Source organism: Archocentrus centrarchus, chromosome 4 (assembly GCF_007364275.1).
Source record: "Archocentrus centrarchus isolate MPI-CPG fArcCen1 chromosome 4, fArcCen1, whole genome shotgun sequence".
NCBI lineage: Eukaryota > Metazoa > Chordata > Actinopteri > Cichliformes > Cichlidae > Archocentrus > Archocentrus centrarchus.
In genome coordinates this window covers 12,751,495-12,770,826 of record NC_044349.1, presented here as the reverse complement: position 1 = coordinate 12,770,826, position 19,332 = coordinate 12,751,495, and the positions used below count along the sequence as shown (strand labels likewise).

The following is a 19,332-nucleotide window of genomic DNA, read 5'->3' as shown; positions in this document are numbered from 1 at the left end:
GATTACCACCATACAATTAAAGAAAAGAGGGTGGTAAGTGGCACCTCCCCACTGCTGTTGTACTCCCACACTCAAATGTACTCCCACACTCAAACAGTCAGCCTTAATTACATTGATGCACTCTGTCCCATCACCACAGCTGACAGCTGATCAGTCATCCAGCAAGAGGAAGCATCTCCCAGTAGTCACAAATTTTATTTTATTTTATTTTATTTTTTTAAATCCAGAGGAAGAAAAGGAAGAAATCGCTCCACTAATCTGTTCTTGCTGCAGAGCATGCAGCCAGCATGGAGAAGTCCTCCGATGAGCTATCCAATCAACCACTGAAATCCAGAATGATGCCCAGGAAGGAGAGGGACAGGGGAGCCTCAGTGTCTCCAAGAAGAAATCCTCAAAGGAAACCCAAGGTAGATCAGCTCTCTGAAGCATCATCAGTGAGGAAAGAGAAGCTGCAGACGGAGAGGCTAGGTACACATGGAGTGAAGATGGGGCAAGAGACAGAAGTGAAGTTGAAATCAACTGTGGTGGACATAGACAGCGTGAGAGATGAAGTCAAGGATGAGAATGTGGGGCTTCTGGAAGTAGCAGAACAGGAAGACCGTGAGTCAAAGTGTTTACATTTTTCTAATGTATATATTTTTTCATATTCATTCTGTGCAATCTGAACATGTTGGTTAGCGCTCTTCACATTAAATACTGTGGATCTTTACAGATCTGAAGCACAAGAACCTGGGAGTCTGTGAGTGGCTAGTGATGGTCCTTGTCTTGGCTCTGGTTCTCCTCTTCCTCCCTTTTTCCATCTGGTTCTGTGTCAAAGTATGGACTAAACTTCATCCCAAATATAAGCTAAATGGCAGGACAGAGATCTGAAATTTCTTTAGAAAAAAATAGATGCAAGACACGACAGAGGAAAAACTATGGATACAGTTTGTGATGAAAAAGTGAGGGCACGGATGTTAAAGGATAAGTTAAATTTGTTTAATTCTATCATGGATATGATTGCTTTAGTACATACTAAAGCCCCAGTTTAAAGCCCCAGTTTAAAGTTTGTTATTGTCCTAATACCTTTAATCTAGAAATGCAATGCATGTCTACATGTGGAGTGCTCAATAAAAGTCCACCTCTTTGGGTCGCACATCTAGCTGAGACTTGAGCAAGTTCACAAGGACTGTTTGACAGAAGGCTGTCATGTTGATTCACAGGTAGTGAGGGAACATGAGAGAGCTGTGATCTTCAGACTTGGTCACCTACTGCGTGGAAGACCCAGAGGACCAGGTCAGCCCAGATTTTTTTTCAATCTCATCTGTTGACACTGATTACAAAAAAAAAAATCTCATATATTAACCAAATTCATTAATAATGGTTCAGTTACATTAATCGTTTAAGTGAAAGAGATGCTCCAGGAAGCAAATGGGCTTAAATTACCTGCTATGCTATTATGCTGATGCCTTTAAAAGTATAGAGATGGTTAGAATGAGTGGCCCTGTGTCTTTGTACATAGATCCAGAGAAAGCAGATGATAGGGTGCCAATAGAGGAACTATGGTGTTGTATGAGCAGGTCAGGAGCAGCAGAGAAATATGTGAGGGTGGTGCAAGAGATGTATGAGGATAGTGAGACAGTGGGGAGGTTGGTGTGTCAGATGGGTTCAAGTTGGGGGGTGGGATTACATCAAAGATCTGCTCTGAGCCTCTTCTTGTTTGCAGTGGTGATGGCAGGCAGGAATATCTGTGGACTATGATGTTTGCGGACAACAATGTCACCTGTAGTGCGAGCATCAACAGGTAGAAGAAAACCTGGAGAGGTGGAGGTATGCTCTGGAGAGAAGAGGAATGAACATCAGCAGAAGCAAGACAGAATACATGTGTGTGAGACATAGTAAGCAAGAGAGGCGAAAAACAGAGTGCAGGGTGCAGTGGGTGGAAATAAGTGTCAGTGGTGATTTGTGATGAAAGGTTAGCAGCAAGGGAAAGTTTACAAGATGGTGGTGAGGTTGAGATGGTGTAGAGGAGGGATTGGTGGATGTTGGACAAAGGATGTTGAAGATGGAGCTGCCAGGCAGGAGGAAAAGAGGAAGACCACAGAGAAGGTTCATGGATATAGTGAAGGACATCCCGAGGGTTGGTGTGACAGAGGAGGATGCATTCGCTGAAAAAGGGTATTAAAGTTATATTCATTTATTTTCTTAATTAAACTGCAATCTTTTTGTTTTCTTACATTAATCTCATGTACCTCAAACACAAATAACAGTAACCCCATGTAAGGGTGTGCTTTACTGTTTGTATTATTACTTTCTGGCCTGGAAAGTAAGAGGGCAGTGATTATCACTAATAAACATTAAAAAATGTATCTGGGAAATATTTTTTGCATAAATACACAAATAGAAATAATGTAGGTCACAGAGATGGTGATGAATTTCTAATTATTATATCCTGTAGCTCTTAGCAGAATACAGTTATTACCAGCAGTTTGTATTAGGGTTGATAGAGTATTATGGATCACAGCTCATGAGAAGACTCACTAGGGTGACATCCAGTATCAACCCCCCCGGTCTTTTTCCCTCCAGGTCTTCTTTTCTACCTCCCGCTACTTGATGTGTGTCACAAAGTTGACATCCGACTGAAAATGTTGAAGGTTCCTCCTCACGTGGTACAGAAATGGACACACACATCACATGTGTAAATATTCCCATTTCTAATCTTATGACATTTTGACATTTGACATGACATTTTCTTATTTGTTTGTTTGCAGGTGGTGACAAAAGACCTGGTGAGGCCAGAGCTGAGCGTGGTGTGTTATTACCAAATAGAGAACGTGGCACTGTGCAGTTCAGCTGTATCCAGTCTGACCACAGTGCTGCAGAGTCTGGTTCAGGCAGCAGTCAGAGACGTCCTGGCGCAGCAAACATTCAGCCATGTCCTGCTGCACAGGAGGAGGATCGGGGAGCAGATACAAACAACAGTTGACTCCTTTGCTTGTCGCTGGGGCATCAAGGTGGAGAGAGCGGACATGTAAGACCAAAGATAAAGTCTCCTTTATTTCGTTGTTGTGTTTCCTCTGTAATTCACCTTTTTAAATGAACTTCCTGCAGTGCATCTATTCAGTTTTGTTAATGACTCTTCACTGAAGTCAGTCTCGACTTCCAGTGAATCGAGGGGATTTTTGTAGAATCTAAGGAGCTCAAAAGAGTTACCAATTAGTACAATATGAGGGTGTAGCTGCTCTGAAAAATGCATCAATTTCTGGAAAGGATTTTCCTCTTCAGATGAACAGCAAAGTGGAGTGACCAGTGCTGACCAGGCTGGGTTGTGTTTGTGTTTGATTTTCTGTCAGAGATGAGCTCAGTTTTCCTGTGGAGTTACAGCAGAGTCTGGCTGCTGAGGCTGAGGCCAAGAGACAACAGCAGATCAAAGTCAGTGCCCGCACCTGTTTTTATAATCTAAGAATCATTGTTTATTATTATTTTAATCCCTTTCTGAGTAAATATGTATTTGTAGAAGCATTAGTAAAACAGCAGCCTTCAACTGCAGTCCTTCTCTTCTCAGGTCAAAGCAGCAGAAAGTGAGATGGCTGCCTGGGATGGATTTAGGGCTTCCCTCCGTCATCTTCAACCTGCCTTGGTCCTGCCTTTCCCTCCAAACCTGAACTCTGACCTTTCATCCCTACCACCCCCTCCTCCCCCCGGTGTGGAAGGCGATGGTGGGGTGACACCTGGGGAGCCAGACACAGACTCGCAAATGATGTGAAACTTTAGAGTTTCTGCTGTATTTAAATTGTGCTCATAATTACCTCACCCAGCGATAGGTGGAGAGTTTATGTTTTTGGTCGCGGTCTGTCTGTTAGCAGGATAACTTGGAAAATAATGAAGGGACTTCAATGAAGAGTTGTGGAGTTGTGGGTGGTGCAAGGAACAATTGATTAAATTTAGATGGTGATATGCATCACAATCTGGATCAAGGATTTTGTAAAAGGATTCTTTACCAGGTGAGGTAGGCGCTCTGCTGAGTGCCCTTCTAGTTTCAAACTGCCAACTTGAAAAGAAAGGCACAAACATACCATAAAGGAACATAGTTTTAAGTCTTGAAAGATCACTAAAACATCACTAGTTGTTCTTTTAATTTCCTGTTAAATGCAAATAATCTAACTATAAAATTCTAATTTTAATTCAGCCTGATCAGGTTTTAATAACCATCCAGGAAAATGTAACTTCATGCAACAACATGAATGCAGAAACTTTTATTTTTGGAAGAACACAACAATAACACTCACCATAAGGTTAAATAAAGCCACAGCAAACCTTTATATAAATGATATCATGAAGTGATTTTGATGTAACTGATAATTATCATTGATAATTATCAGTTACATCACAATGTTTGTGTTTGTGTGCATGTGGTTTCCCCTCTGTTCACATGTAAACCAAAAAATTTGTTCACACTTTTCAGAATAAATCTAAAGAGTTGCTGCGTCATCTGATCAGCGTTTCTTGGTCTTTTTGGTGCTGCTTGTGGGTTTGGCTGTGGTTGGGCTTTTCTTTGGAGGAGTTGCCGTTGTTTCGGGTGGAGGTGAAGGTGAAGGTGGTGGTTTCTTTTTTCCTGAAACATAAACAGATAAAGACATGTACCACCTCGGTGCTTATATGCTGTTATCTTTTATCAGCTGATTAATCTGCACCTTCGTTACTCCTGGGCTGCAGACTGGGGCGGCACTGCTGTTGTCTCTCCAGGTCTTTTATTGTCTTCAGTGCTTCCTGCAGGGCCTCCTCAGCTTTGAGGGCTCGCTCCTCAGCAATCTTCACTCGCACCTCAGAATCACTAGAGGGGGAAGGAAAGCAGACTCTCAACCATTGAAAAAGCATTATATTGATACATAAGCGGTCAGGAGGGGACAACATTCAGTGGGGGCATGATTTAGATGTAGGTTTTGAGGTTAGTAAACTAAGACATATGAGGCCTTTAGGATTTTAAAGGTCAAAGATCTCTCAGTATTCATCATCATCCATTTATTTCTATGACATCCTTCTGATCTCATCCATCCTTGGCATTGGCAGAGAAGATTTGCCCAGTTTTCATGGGTGCAACCCACATACTCAACTCTGCTGCTCAACCCACACATTTATTTTCCTTACAAATGTGGCACCATTTAAGGGGAAATAAACAGGCTTTCCAAAGTATAAGATTTATTGCTAAAAACTGTTTCTTTATGGTATGAAGTATTGTTACAACAAAGAAATAATCGACCAAACACAAATTTCCTTACTTTATGTGCTAAGTTTAATATTTTGTACCAACAAGGTCATGTGGAGGAGGGTGGGATAGAAGTATAACAGTGAGTGTCTACAGCCATCCGTAAAGCTAAGAGGGTTCAAGAAAAGTATTTGGCATAACCAAAAACTGACTTTCAAGCTTGTTAGAATTGTACAAACATATTTAAGTTTAATGAAACATGTTTTTGCACACTTCAATAAATTGCTGCACCCATTTCCCATTTTGATAGCAAAATATAAAGAAATGAGAAGTGGTTCAGGACTTTTACACAGCACTGTATACATTTGTGTCTTTGCTGATTTGAAGAGGTTATCAAAAAAAATATCACATTGACAGGCAAAGGATAACAAAATTAAACAAAAGGCATATTTTCAGTAACATTCATGAAACATAATTATTCCACCCAACAATTAGGAAATAAACTCACTGCAGTTCTTGCTGCAATAATCCTACTGTGGTCAGATCCCTGAAAGCTTTCTGGTTATCTTCTGTCACTGGAGACACAACCAGCTCACCAGTCTGATAGACATGGAGAAACAGATGATTAGAGGAGCAGACACACAGGCTGTCCAGTTCTTTAGAAAGCGGCTTCTACTAATATTTAAAATGTGCGATTTTAATTGTCTGACCCTATGTAGATGGACACTGCAAGCTCCAAGCTTTCTTTGTGTGATGCTTCCATCGTAACTAATCAGATTCAGCACAGGGCTCTCACAAACCGCTAGCTCCCCCTGGAGGAGAAAAACACAAATTTTAGTCATATTGCTTAATGTGACAAACGTGAAGCTAGATGTGCTTCTATTATAAAGGTCTGTGCAATTAACTGTTGCATTCTGGGTACTACTCAACAAAGTACACTTCAGAGAAACTATCAATACTCGATAAACCCTGTGTTGCGTTTTGTGTCTTTCAACAAGGCTCTGTCAAAAAATAAGAGTAAACACCTCATCTTCATTATCATAATTAGATTCATTTGTTAAGTTGGTTAAAAATATGCGTTCAATGACCGATTAATATTATAGCAAATAGTATTGCAATTTGCAGCTATTTCAGTTACACGTACAAAGCAAAAACCACTTGAACAAATGTTATTTATGATATTACTGAATGCTAATACAGAGTTCTCTAACTCATCAGAGGCACATAAGGAGCCCAAAACTTTATCCTCTCATCTTACTACAGGAACAAACTGTCCTCTGTCATTACTCGGGCGAATGCCCGCTCTCTTCTTTCAGCATTTCACTAACTAGAAACTAACATCTCTTTGTTTTGGCTCTGCATCTGCTTTGACCTCTTTGTCCTCGTTGTCTGTTGTAGATTCTGCTGACACTTCTTTATTCACCTGTAAACACACACCGACCCACCCCCGTGCCCACACAGACACACACACACACACACACACACACACACACACACACACACACACACACACAGATGTGAATATTAGACCTTGACTTTAATAAAATGTGATACTTGAACAATTGCTCTTCCACTCTCTCTTCTTCTCTTCTGTTGCCAGTGCTATATCAGTGCAGTATCAGTGTAAATTCAGAAATACCTTTTTATATGTGCAACAAATACATTTACCAAACTTGTGTGAGCTCGATTTGAGTTGAGTCCTCACCAAAGTCTCCATGCTATCTGCTCTACAGACTAAGACATCACTGTTAGAAATGGAAGAAAGCGGCCTGACAGGCAGCTCCTCAGGAGCACCGTGAACCCTTGTGAGCAGAATCATGCAGGTCTCCACCCAATCACCACACTCCTTCTGGGGACACAAATTCAAGTTGGTATTACAAAAACGTTATTAACAAAGCCTCAATATTACAAATGATACTGTTTGCATGCCGGATCTCTGTTTACCTGCAGCCTTTTGAACTCATTCATCTCATTTTCAGCCTGAGCTGAAAGTGTGTTCATGTGAACCTGCTCCTCCAGAACCAGGGTGCATGAGCTAAATATAACATTTTTTAGATGAGTAAGGCCTCACAAACCATTTTCTTTATTAATCCTCCCTCACTGTGATTTATTTTACATTTAAAACTACGTAACCTGCTTCAGTTTAATGTGTTGTTAACTTAATATTAGAGATATTATCAGTACAATCTGTGATAAAATTCAGTTTAGCACTTGTGTAAGAGAACAAAGGTGATTTATTTTATCACACAGTTACTGTAAACTATAGAAATCTGTAACTGTAGCTTCTGGTACCTGGTGATGTAGCTGGACAAATGATCCAGCTTCTCAGTGAGCATCTTGGCATCCTCATCCAGAGTCTCTTGAGAAATCTCTGGAATGTACTGGTGGAGTTCCTGTTCATGGTTTTGCTCCTCGCTGTGGTTGGGAACCACAAAGAGCAATAAATCTAACATCCAGCGCGTCTGAGCCATGTGAACAGATCTGATCTGACAGGAGAGAAAACAGCTAAACTTAAAAAACAAAAATCCTTGGAAAGACCAAAAATCAGTCTCATATGACTTAAATATGAATTAAATCACTTCTGACACAGCTGCAGCAAACAACTGCTGTGCAAAACCTGAGCATCATATCATATACTATTTCCAAAACTCTTGAAAAAAAAAAAAGAAAATGACATAGTACAGTTTACATTTTCAAAACATGTAAACCCCCCTTGACAGTATTACTGAACATGCTTGGTACTCACTTCCTCATGGAGTCTGAAGTTCTCACCCTCAATGAGGTTCGACAGGTTGGTCATGAACTCCTGTACGCTGTCAAACTCCTTTTCTGCCTCTGCACTGCTTTTACAAACACACATAAGGAAGCATTTGAGAATCACTGTAAAGAACTGCAGCAAAGTATTTGAATTTCCTGAAAACACATTAGGTTTAATTTTTCTACATATTTTTTTATATCTGTTAATTAAAAAATCTACATCTCAAGCAACAAATATAATTAGGTTATAAAAGATGTGATTGGCCCTCATCTCTGGGTGCTGTTGAACTCAAGGTCTCACCACAGAATGCATTAATGAACAAAATTAAAGTGATTATAAGTAAGAAGATTATACTTTATGCAAATAAGCTATTCCCACCAATATTCTAGATATTTTATACACCGTCCTCCATTTCCAGAGGCTCAAAATTGATTGTACAGCTGACTGAGTTTCATGGCCAGGTGTGGCCTGCTCCCCTGTTATTTCAAAACAACAGTTTGAAATTTGTATTTTATCACTTTTCACTGTAATTTTAAATATAAGACACAAAGAGATATCAGTGGGAGTGAGTGAAGCCTTCATCAGACTGAAAAAAAACAAAACAAAAACAAAATAAACCTATCAGAGATATAGCAAACATTTTACAAGTGGCCAAATCAACAATCTGGTTAGACTGTGATGGAGAGAAACAGCTCATGATCTGAAGCTCACCACTTTATCAAACATGATGGAGGCAGTGCCATGGTATGGGCATGGGCATGTATGGCTGCCAGTGGATCTGGTCCATTAGATTTTATTGATGATGTGACTGCTGACAGAAGTGGCAGGATGATCTATAAAGTGTACAGGGCTGTACTCTCTGCTCAGATTCAGCCAAATGCTGCACAACTGCTCAGACAGCACTTCACAGAGCTAATGGATGACAACCCAAATCCAAAGAAACCCAAGAGTTTCTCAAGTAAAAAGAAATGGGACATTTTTCAATGGCCAAGTCAGTCACCTGACCTGAAACCAACAGAACAGCTTTTCAGTTATTAAATGCAAAACTGAATGCAGAAAGACCCACAAACAAGCAGCAACTGAAGGTGGCTGCAGTAAAGGTCTAGTGGAGCATCTCAAGGGACAAAACAGCATTTGTGTTCAAGACTTCATGATGTCACTGACTGCAAAGGATTTTCATCTAACAAGCCTTATATTTAAAGTTCTGTTTCTCCAATTTTTGTAAAAAACTGAATTAAAACTGAGGGTCTGCACTTCAATCACATCTTGATTGCTTGATTTAAAATCCAGTGTGGTGGTGCACAGAGGCAAAAGTACAGAAATTGTATCAGAAAATGGTATCCATCAAATTATGAACCTAGTATTACTAGTTTACAATAATAAACTAGTCTTTCTCAAAGTAGTCTGTTTATGTTATGGACCTAACTGCACCAGGGAATGAAAAACTTACAAAATGTCAGGTTTATTGTTGTCTTTTTTGTTGGAGAAGTGCTGTTGAGCTTCTTCAGTCAAACTCTGCCAATTGTGCAGTGCTTTCTCCAGCTCTAACCAATCAGAGACGGACATCTGTTCTGGCTGTTCAATCACTGCAGCAAGTTTGGAAACCCAGGACTCCATGAGACTGCAGAGTGACATCAAATGCCCATGGAACCCTGCAACAGTATTGTTCAGCAATGTAGTCTGTCCATAATTCAAGGTTTATTAACTCAAATGAGTGATATTAATAAATAATGCAAAGAAAACAAGAAACAGATATAGACAGAAGATTTTGTGATTGCTGTTTCTCTGACAGTGTCATTTTATGGCTCTCACCATTCTCCCCATTAACTTTAATGTCCAGCTCTTTCAGGAGCTCAGATAGGATTTTATCCAGTTCTCTTTGGGCCTGCTGGCCTTGAAGGGGTACACCATCAGCAGCGGGGTGTCTTCTGAACAGCTGAAGGCTCATATTCAGCCATTTTTCCTGGATGCGACCAAGTTCGCTAAGTGTCTGCTGGCAGCTAAGCTGTTTCTCGCCTTGGTGGTGCTCACACTGCAGTGCCAGCATCTGGAGAAAAAGAACACAGAGAACAAATGTTTACTGTTACAGTGTCTGGCCTTAACCATGTCGTGTCATACCCTCTAGATTTTTGGAATATTATGCAAGTAAAGACTACTAAAATGGCCCTTACTGTTTAAACACCAAGCTGTTAGTTTATTTCCAGTTAGAAAAGATTTTTTTTAAAAATGACAGAGGTGAGACGCAGCAGACAGATGACAATGACAGATGATACACAGAAGACTTGACAAGTTGTGATGATTATGAGAAAAGAGGCAAATGCGATTAAAGACTAAAGTGATGAAATTATGTGATTAGATTTTTTTTTTTTTTAGATTTTTCTAAAAAAAAAAAAAAACGCATGATGGGATTACTGTAATAATTCAGAAAGCTGCTGGAAATAAGACCCTTCAGATGGATGGTAACATAACTAACACCCAGGACAACAACAAGGAAAATACACAGAGGAAATAAAAGTGGTGCCTTACATTTGACCACTGCTTCAAATCAGCATGAATTTCTTCCACCGATGTTTTGTTGTATTTTGGATCAGGATGTCTTGAGAAAGAAAGAAGAGCACCATTGTTAGAACACACAGTGAATATAAGATGTCAAGGTGCCAAATTATAGTAAATCAAAGTAAAATTCTCTTTCGCTACTGCCAGTTTAGGATAACATAAAACAACATAAAACATTATTTTTTGGGGGGTATTTTAACTTCCCTTACTTCTTAATTGAGGAGCAGAAGGAAAGCCAATTGTTGATGCCTTGCTGGATGGCACTGATCTGTGCACAGTGGGCATGTTCAGTCTTCTTCAGCTGGGACATGAAAGCAGTCAACTGCTTTTTCCAGCAGTCTGTGTTGTCCATGATAATGTTTAGGCATTCTGTGTCCTACAGCAGGAAGGGAACTGTTATAGCTTGAGTCTAACTGAGCCACCAGATAGGCTCCAGCCCCCCCCCCCAAAAAAAATACAGCCACAGATCTGCACCTGTGGCTGTATTTTTACCTTTGATGTGAGGAAAAGGATGCAGTGTTCTGCTGTCTTGAACCAGTTTTGCTCACAGATATGCAGATGACTAACCAGATGCAGCTTCTTCACACTGATCACCTGACAAAAAATTAAAAGTTAAAAAAAAATCTTTCAGGCCAACTTGTTTCTGACTTTGCATCTTTGAGCAGAAATTTAATCTGAACAGTCTACTGACCAATATAGTACTTTTAAGACTGATACTGATATTTAGTGATTTTAAACCCTTATATATCAACCAATATTTTTTTCTTTCAGACACACAAAACAGATTCCCCTAACATTTTTTTATGTGTAGTTATTTATGTGTCTTTTATGACTTTTTTCTCAAAATAGTATTTAGACTTTTTTCTCAAAATTTTGACTTTATTCTCAAAATGCACGATTTAATTTTTTTTCTCAACGTGGCCCTAATACTCCTTTGCAGTTTCTCCCATCTCTTCTTTGCTTTTTTTAAAAAAAAAATATATTGGTTGTTATAAATGCAGAAACTGATATATTGGCAAATGGCTAATATCGGACTTGCAGCTATATCGGTCGAGTCTACTAAATATTACTATGGAAAAAATGCAAAGTTACATTTCACCACCTAGGAATAGATTTGAGCATATTGTGAAATCCAACTCAGTAAAATGTGTTCTACAATCCACTTCCTCACTTTATCTTACTAGCTTTAGACCTCAACAAAGAGTTAACCACATAGTACGGTATAACAATCATCTTTCTCATTCTAAAATTAAAGTCGTCGCAACTATTATTTGAGAGAAGAGAGAACATACGCAAGATCAGTCCAAATGAACCTACACAATGGCCTCACACACCTTGAGGGCGAGACAGAGGGTAAACTGAGCCCAGCAGTCTCTGTCTTCAGTCATGTGGATCAGCTGAGCCTCCAGGCGAGCCCTCTGGAGCTCATACAGCTCATGGTAAGCCTGAACCACACTGAGAGGAGCACTTATATCATTTGAGAGATCACAATTTCTGATTTTGCACTGCATGCTTATATTCCATGTTTAGAAAGAATACTTTTTTATCTCTTTCACAACACAAAAACCTGGTTCATATAGACTAACTTTGAGTTGATGTGAGTCTGCTTGAGTGCCTCAGCTAACTGCCAGTGAGCATGCTCCGCCTGCTGGGAAACAAAGGCATCATGGTCTCTGATTTTAGACAGTTCCCTGTGAAGACAACACAGAATAAAACCATCAACATTTTCTTGTCCTTAACAGCACATGATAATATCGTTTATCGCGACTGGACAGGCTGATCGTGACTTGCGTACGTGCTAAGCTGCTGAATGGATGATTTGATGTGATGGATCTCCTCTGTGAGCCGACGATCCAGAGCCCGCTGGGCTACAACTTCAGTGTGTAAAGCCTTCAGACGTCGTGGAATTCGATCCAGCAGGGACTGGTAGCGCTGTCTGCACAAACACACACAAGAGCTGCTGTGACAAAAAGGGGTCTAGGGGGTCATTAATGGAAGAGAGTCCCTGAAAATGTCACAATTCCTCCAAGTCTTCTGTAGAAATAATTTTCATATTTAACTTATACTAATGAAAAATAACAAAATACCACTGCAGACATGTGCTTCATTTTATAGGAGACATTCATATTTTGATACACCCGTTTTAAGACTCATAAGAGTTCTGGCTTTTCTTTTTTACCACTTACACACCATTCTGATGTGTTGGCTGCTAACCTGAGTTTGGCAAGAAGCTGTCCTCTCTCAGCACAGCCCACACTGACCTGCCTGATCAGTTCATGGAAAACAATGTTGTAGATGTTCTGCTCAACCTTCACGAGCTCAAGCAGACCCTCCAGCTGAAAGACAAGTCATTACACAGGTTCTCACACTGCACACATTCTGATATTCCAAGTAATTCTTACCACAATTGCTGACGTTTCTGTGGTTCACACACAAACACAAATCTTTAAATCTATTGCGGTTATAACGGCAATGCTAATAAAAGCTCAGGTGGGAACAGGTTGGCAAAAGAAGATTTTCACTTTCCTCTTAAGCCATTTCTTTTACATAAAGCAAAGAGAGCAACACCAAGATCCACCGTATAGTGCTAACACAGATTACATTAGACACAGCATGAAAAAGAGGAGCGTCTTGCAGATTCACAGGTGTAGGCAGGCGGAATTATTTAAATAGTAAATATTTTTCCAAGATTTTGTCCATTTTTCTACTTAAAGGTTGTACCGGTGTATATTTTTCTATGTAGCGCAGTGGTAGTGTACTTTCTCCTTCTATGTCTGTCTGCCTACTTGGGAGACCTCAGTCAGCTCCTCATTCTGCTCATCCACTCCAGCCTTCTCCAGCATATCATCCATCATCTTCATCAGCTGGACCACTTCCAGCCTGCCACTGGGCCTCCTAGACAAATAAATACACAGAAAGGTATATTATTACACATGTAAGGGTTCCGTTAACCTTTTTCCTTACCTAACACTTTGCCTATTAAATGGTACACAGGTATGGTATAACATCTTACTATTATTAATCAGCGAAGACTGTACCTCTTAAGCTTATCTATCAAAAAGAGGAATTTGAATCTATGAACTCACAGTGAAGGGAGGACCCGCAGCCTCTGTTCATCATCCTTCAGCTGCACTGTGAATGCACTGCAGAAGAGAAGAGTTGACAGAAAATTTGACTTTAATAATGATAATAATATCAGATTACACAATGAACATCAAAAAAGCAGACTGAACACAGTGAAGCTCACTCCTCGTAGAACTCAAGGCTCCGTATTCCTTTATTTTTCACTATGTGATATTCTTCTGGGATAAACCTGTCGGAGACACACAAGTTCTGAAAGACAAAGCAGCCACGATTATCACCTCATACCGTATACTTGTGCACATGCTTACATGAATAGCAGCAAATAGGCGTATGAAATCAGTCATACCACCTGATCATAAATCAGTTATGCTATGAGGAGTTAAAAATGGAAAATGAGGACAGGTACATTCTGAGGCACATGCTATTTTTGCCCAAAGAAACATTAGCTGAGGCAGCTCACCTCTGTGTCATCAACGCCACTCTTTTCAGTAACCGGTGGCAGGGGCGTTGTCTTCTTTTTAGTTACCACAGCATCACACAGGAAAGAAATATCACTATATGGACACCATGCAAAAAGAAAAAAAAGATGTTCCTTAGTTTATCAACTGATTGCAGAAAAATAGTCTTTCTGGGACATTTCATGTCACTGCCATTTAGATTCACTGTCAGACTGAAAAACATACTTTCCAAAACAGTATTTATAGCTGACTTCAACTGAGTTATAAATACCAAGTGTCAGAGAAAATTATTTTAAATATATCTAGGTAAGAAATTAAGAAATGAATATTTACTTGTGCTCATAAATAATGAATTAAGACATAATACAACATCATTTTTTGAGTTCCAGTCCAAGCATTTGTAGAAACTCGACAGCTGCAGTAACAGTTTATAGCATGTGTGTGTCTGTCTAACTGACCTGCCGGCTCCAGTCAGGGATGTTGGCTGCTCCAGAAAATATTTGTATTTTTTGCGTCCAAGTGGATGATGCCAGACTGCATCTGGGCGTCTGATTCCACAGCCCTGGATAAGAACCAGTCACAAACGACACTTACAAAGACAAGTGGCATTGTGTTCCTTTAAAAAATAAAATAAAATCATTTGTATTTGTAGAAAAAAAACCCAGATTTTCTCAGACACGCACCTCACTGTATCAATGCATTTTATATTAGCACATACCTTGTGTTGCACGGGAAACTCAAATGGAGAAATGTATATTCCAAATAAGGAATGATCATGTAGATGTAAATGGGGTTTGAAGCTACCTCGCAGTGTCGGTCATGTGCAGATTGCCCCAGTGTTCTCCTCTTGCAGACAGTGGAGGTTAGGCTGAGCAGAAGTTCGTGTGGGACGATCTGGTTTCTGTCGGGAGGCTGTGTCTTGATGCTCTCCACTGGGACTTGAAAATTCAGTTCTGCCACTAAGAAAAATAAAATCAAAACCCATCAGAATCATATGTGTTTAATAACTCTGTCTCTGACCTGATTTTAGAAGCTCCTAGGTCTCACAATTTGTTTACATGTACAATAGAGGGTCTTGTCTTGCATTGTGCATAAAGAACAAAAAGAAATTGTGTTTTTCTATCCAGGTAAGCTTCCACTGCATTGGAAATGTGTTTGAGGTCATTTTCATGCTGAAAAATGAAGCCGTTGCCAATCAGACACTTTCCAGATGGTACTGCATGGTGGATCAAAATCTGACCGTATATTTATGGTTTCTTAATTCCATCGGTTTTGACAAGATCCCCAACACCAGTGGCTAAAATGCTGCCCAAAACCATGACAGAGCCTCCACCTTGGTTTACAGATGGCTGTAGACACTCACTCTTAGCTCTCTGCTGACCTCCTTTGTACATACTGATGAAGATTTGAACCAAAAGTTTCAAATTTGGATTCTTCACTGACGTGTTGTCAGGGATTTTCTGTCCAGTTCTTTTGTAATTTGGTATACCTCAGGCATTTCTTGACAGCCACCCTTCCACTGAGACCATTTCTGATCAGACTTTAGTGAACAATAAATGGATCAACTGAAGGGCCAGATGCATCACTCAGGTCCTGTGTCAGGTCTTTGCTGGATTTCTTCCTTTCTCAGGGACATGACTTTCAGATACTGTTCATATACTGTATAGGTTTTTAGTCCTGCCACTTGCCCAGTTTCCTCAAAATTTTTAAGGACACACTGCACACCATGCTGAGATACGCCAAGTTTTACAGTAATAGTTCTTTGAGAATCATCTTGTTGGTGCAAAAATACTATTTTATAGCTGCCAAACTGTTGTGTTAGGCTTTTTTTGGGGGGGGGGTAGATTCAACTAAAGAAATTATGTGTTTTTGCTTCAAATTGTTAGTAAACTGCCTTCTTTGCTTAGTTGTCTGCTATGTGTAGACACAACACTGGTTCATCCCTTGAGTTAGGTGTCTTTTTTCAATCCTTTAATGATTCATAAGTCCGTGTTGACAAACAACTGTTAGGGTTTGGGCAGACGTGTGTGTTTTTTTTTCCTCTGTTTTTCTCTTTCTTTCTGTTTATCAGGTGGAGAGGTGGGCTGTACCTGTGTCTGCACCTACAAGTGGACCTGCCCTTTCCCAGGATTGCTCTCATGCACCTGGAGGCTGATTGCCTCATAAGTGATGTGTACATAAGGCCCAGCTGTGGCAGCTATTCTCTGCCAAATTGTTGTCGCCATTGTGGTGCTAAATTGACTTTCCAGTTTAGTTGTAGCCCTCATGTGCTTTGCTCAGTAATCTTCTTTCCTCAGCTGTTTCCCAGGTCCCAGCCTGGAGTTTGCTGTTTGTTCCCTGAAGAACTTACCTGTGTTTCTTTGAGAAGTCTGAAGATCACAGCCGGCTCTGTGGAAACAAGGACTTAAATACCTGCTACTCACCTGCCTGCCCACTTTCTACAGAGCCTCCTTCATCTTATCTGTATTCCAGCCTGCCCACCTGTTACCCCTCCTACACTGCAAACACCAATTCTAACAAGTAAGGCCTCAGAGTTCAATATCGTTACACCTTTGCAAATCCTCATCATCAAACCCTCATCTGATGGAAATTCCTACCTATATTACAAGAAAATGGCTAAACCCAACCCCCCCTACAATAGATGGCTGGTTAGATACTATTTTTGAAATACTAAAACTGGAAACTGGGAAGATGTCTGGAAAACGAAATAAGTATCTGTAAGTAAATCTGCTATCTTTCAAATAAAAATAAAAAATAGGAGGAAATAGTTCCTACCTAATCGCTCACTTGCCTGTTGTTAATTCAATTCATTCTGTAAATAAACCTTTTAAGACTTTTATTGGTGGTCTGAGTCTGCTGCTTCTTTGGTTCAGTAATTGCAGTAAAAAGCATGACAAAATCATTGCTCTGAAAATGGTCAGTAACAGTTATTGTTTAATATTTGTCTGCCAGATGTGCAACAAGCTGAATTCATGAAATTTGGTAATAGACAAGGGAAGGACCTACTAAGTTTTATGCACATGTACACTGCTTGTTGTTTATAACTGTAAAGTAGAACATTGGCCTAATGTTCTAGTTAATATACTGTTGTTCTAGCAGGATAGAAGAGCCTTTAGGGAACACACGATCATGCCAAGTAGCTTATGAGGTATTGCATATGCCACTTGGCACCCTTGTTGGGTGTTTGACACTCTTGTTAGTCCAAGCATGGTGTGTTAGTTACACTAATGTACTTATTTATATTAAACTAAGAATAAAAGTACTAGCTCAATTTATTGTTTCATAAGGCATAAGTAGCTTGTAGTGATCTTCAAGAGAAAGTTATACTGTGACTGGATTAATTAATGTAAATGTTTTAGATATGTTTGAGATGTATAATAGATACTTTTATTGAATCAATGGATACTTTTAGCTACTTAAGACTTTTTTTTGATGCAAATGCTTTTTTAAGTTTGCTCAAGGAGAGTTTTAAATGCCAACTTTTACTTTTTACACTGTAGTATTTCTCGTTTATATAAGGGTCTTCATACTATTTCTAACACTTTGCAATATAGTAAAACAAATACTTTTTCCCACTATTTTCATGTCATCCCCCCTGTTTCAGGGAACAGAGCACGACAAAAACCTTCCAAGTTTACTGTATTTATTTCTGAATGAGGAATTTTCTTATTTCACCTCATGACTATTTACTGGTCCCCAACCCACCAGAAAAACTACTACAGAAATCCTAAACTCGCCCCTGAATTTTTTTTTTTTTTGTTATGCATGAACATATTATGTGGGCAGTAGTTAGTGCCATGTTAAGCTATCCCCTTTCACTGAAACTGCGCCTGTTAGCGTCACCTCTGGTGTCCAGCGGCTGCTCCGGCCTCGACGAATGTGGCGCTGAACTGGCTCTCGCTGACGCAGACATCCTGGAGCCGCGGTGAGGATGTTGCACTAAAATTCGGAGGCGAGACTCTGCAACTTTGACAGTAAAAGGTGAAAGCGAGAAGCCAGTTTTATCTGTTGAACAAACTGCCTCTTTCACTTCTCCTCTGAGCTTCTACTTCCTGGTCGCGTCGCCTTGGGAACGCGTTGCGCGGTTAGATCACTCAAATTTGTTCATTTCTCTGGATCTGCGTTTGTGAGCAATATATACATAAATTATTTATTTCTTGTAATTTGGCGTGTTTCTACATTTAGTGACGGCCCAACAGCACGTATTGTACAGTTATACAGGTCAATATTCTGCTTATTTATGTAGATTTTCTGCGTTTGTTTACAATGGTGATTTATTGAGAACAGTTTCATTTAATTGATCAATTATTTTGACATGAATTTACCACAAATATAGCCTAACGCTTGATATTAGACAATGAATAAATAAAATAAAATTGAAAGTCATTTGCTCATTATTTGACTCATTAATAGATGAATAAATGATTTGATAGGTGATTTTAATTACCCACAAATTTATAATCCTAATCTTTGTTGTGATATTTATTATTTCTGATATTATTTATTAAAAGTTCCTTTCCTGTACTGAAATTGCCCTCCCATGTGGTAATCCGTCACTGCTCTGCAGGGGAGGGTGTGTAGCCCAGTCTGTGCCCCGTTGAACAGCACGCTGTCTTTTTATTTCTGAGCTATGGGAGCTCTTGATGGTGCTCCAGCAGGACAAGTGTGCATCAAGTGGATCTGGAGTTGACAACGGCGTTACTGCAAGGCAGAAGCGGAGCAACCTGCAGTAAGAGGACAGCGTATGGCTAGACTTGAACACAAGGAACAGGATGATTTCCTGTCATGATTATGGATTTAATTCGTTATCGTCATTTTGAATTACTTGCCTGCACACTACTCATCTCATCACTGTTTGTGACGGAGGGTAAGTAATGGATTTTTTTTTTTTTATTTCTCTCTCTTTTTTTAAATCTCTAGCTGTCTGAGTTGAATTTCAGTTTAGTTTACCCTGAGATTTTGTTTAATTTCATGATACACTCATTAAAGTTTCAGTGCAAACACTAAATCAGATTTTTGCACTTGTCCAGTTTGAACCCACAGTGAGAGTCAGATAAAATGACATTCTAGTATTTATCCATTTAGAATACATTCTCAGAAACCTGCAAGAAACCATGCATGATTGTAAATACTTCCAAAAACCTTTTCAATAACTTTTAATTTTTTTAAAGGGGCGGGAATGTGTTGCATTTAAGTTTAGTTATGGGCTTGCATTTCAACTAGTCCATGCTCAGAATTTTAATTACAAGACTTGTGAGGTGACATCATTGACAATACTAATCTCTGCACTG

General features: G+C 39.6%; 3 protein-coding genes across 8 annotated transcripts in view; 2 read left to right on the top strand and 1 right to left on the bottom strand.

Moving 5' to 3' along the window:
- Positions 1-287: 287 nt before the first annotated feature.
- Positions 288-4,022, top strand: LOC115779456 (podocin-like). Its single transcript, XM_030728130.1, has 7 exons — positions 288-600; positions 713-816; positions 1,203-1,275; positions 2,566-2,648; positions 2,751-3,010; positions 3,333-3,411; positions 3,545-4,022. The coding sequence occupies exons 1-7, from the start codon at positions 288-290 to the stop codon at positions 3,743-3,745; spliced, it is 1,113 nt and encodes a 370-aa protein (XP_030583990.1). The 3' UTR covers positions 3,746-4,022.
- A 209-nt stretch (positions 4,023-4,231) lies between these two features.
- Positions 4,232-18,100, bottom strand: axdnd1 (axonemal dynein light chain domain containing 1). Of its 2 annotated transcripts, none has more exons than XM_030726890.1 (25): positions 17,885-18,100; positions 14,846-15,000; positions 14,500-14,603; positions 14,044-14,137; positions 13,747-13,832; positions 13,586-13,642; positions 13,286-13,394; positions 12,714-12,835; positions 12,295-12,435; positions 12,086-12,190; positions 11,834-11,954; positions 10,992-11,093; positions 10,709-10,875; positions 10,470-10,539; positions 9,756-9,990; positions 9,394-9,595; positions 7,932-8,028; positions 7,478-7,671; positions 7,130-7,220; positions 6,891-7,034; positions 6,525-6,608; positions 5,896-5,997; positions 5,694-5,785; positions 4,674-4,813; positions 4,232-4,594 (listed from the first exon to the last, which is right to left on the bottom strand). In XM_030726890.1, the coding sequence occupies exons 1-25, from the start codon at positions 17,952-17,954 to the stop codon at positions 4,476-4,478; spliced, it is 3,003 nt and encodes a 1,000-aa protein (XP_030582750.1). In that variant the 5' UTR covers positions 17,955-18,100; the 3' UTR covers positions 4,232-4,475. The 2 variants fall into 2 exon arrangements, with proteins under 2 accessions (XP_030582750.1, XP_030582751.1); XM_030726891.1 differs by having other exon boundaries at positions 7,932-8,025.
- Positions 17,914-19,332, top strand: part of crb1 (crumbs cell polarity complex component 1) — a 21,961-nt gene continuing 20,542 nt past the window's right edge. For 3 of the 5 annotated variants that reach the window (XM_030726884.1, XM_030726888.1, XM_030726887.1), the window contains exons 1-2: positions 18,137-18,262; positions 18,609-18,908. In XM_030726884.1, the coding sequence (XP_030582744.1) occupies positions 18,827-18,908 (82 nt within the window). In that variant the 5' untranslated portion in view covers positions 18,137-18,262; positions 18,609-18,826. Of the gene's footprint in view, positions 18,023-18,136; positions 18,263-18,552; positions 18,909-19,332 lie in introns of those variants that run through there. The other 2 variants (XM_030726885.1, XM_030726886.1) reach the window with 2 other exon arrangements.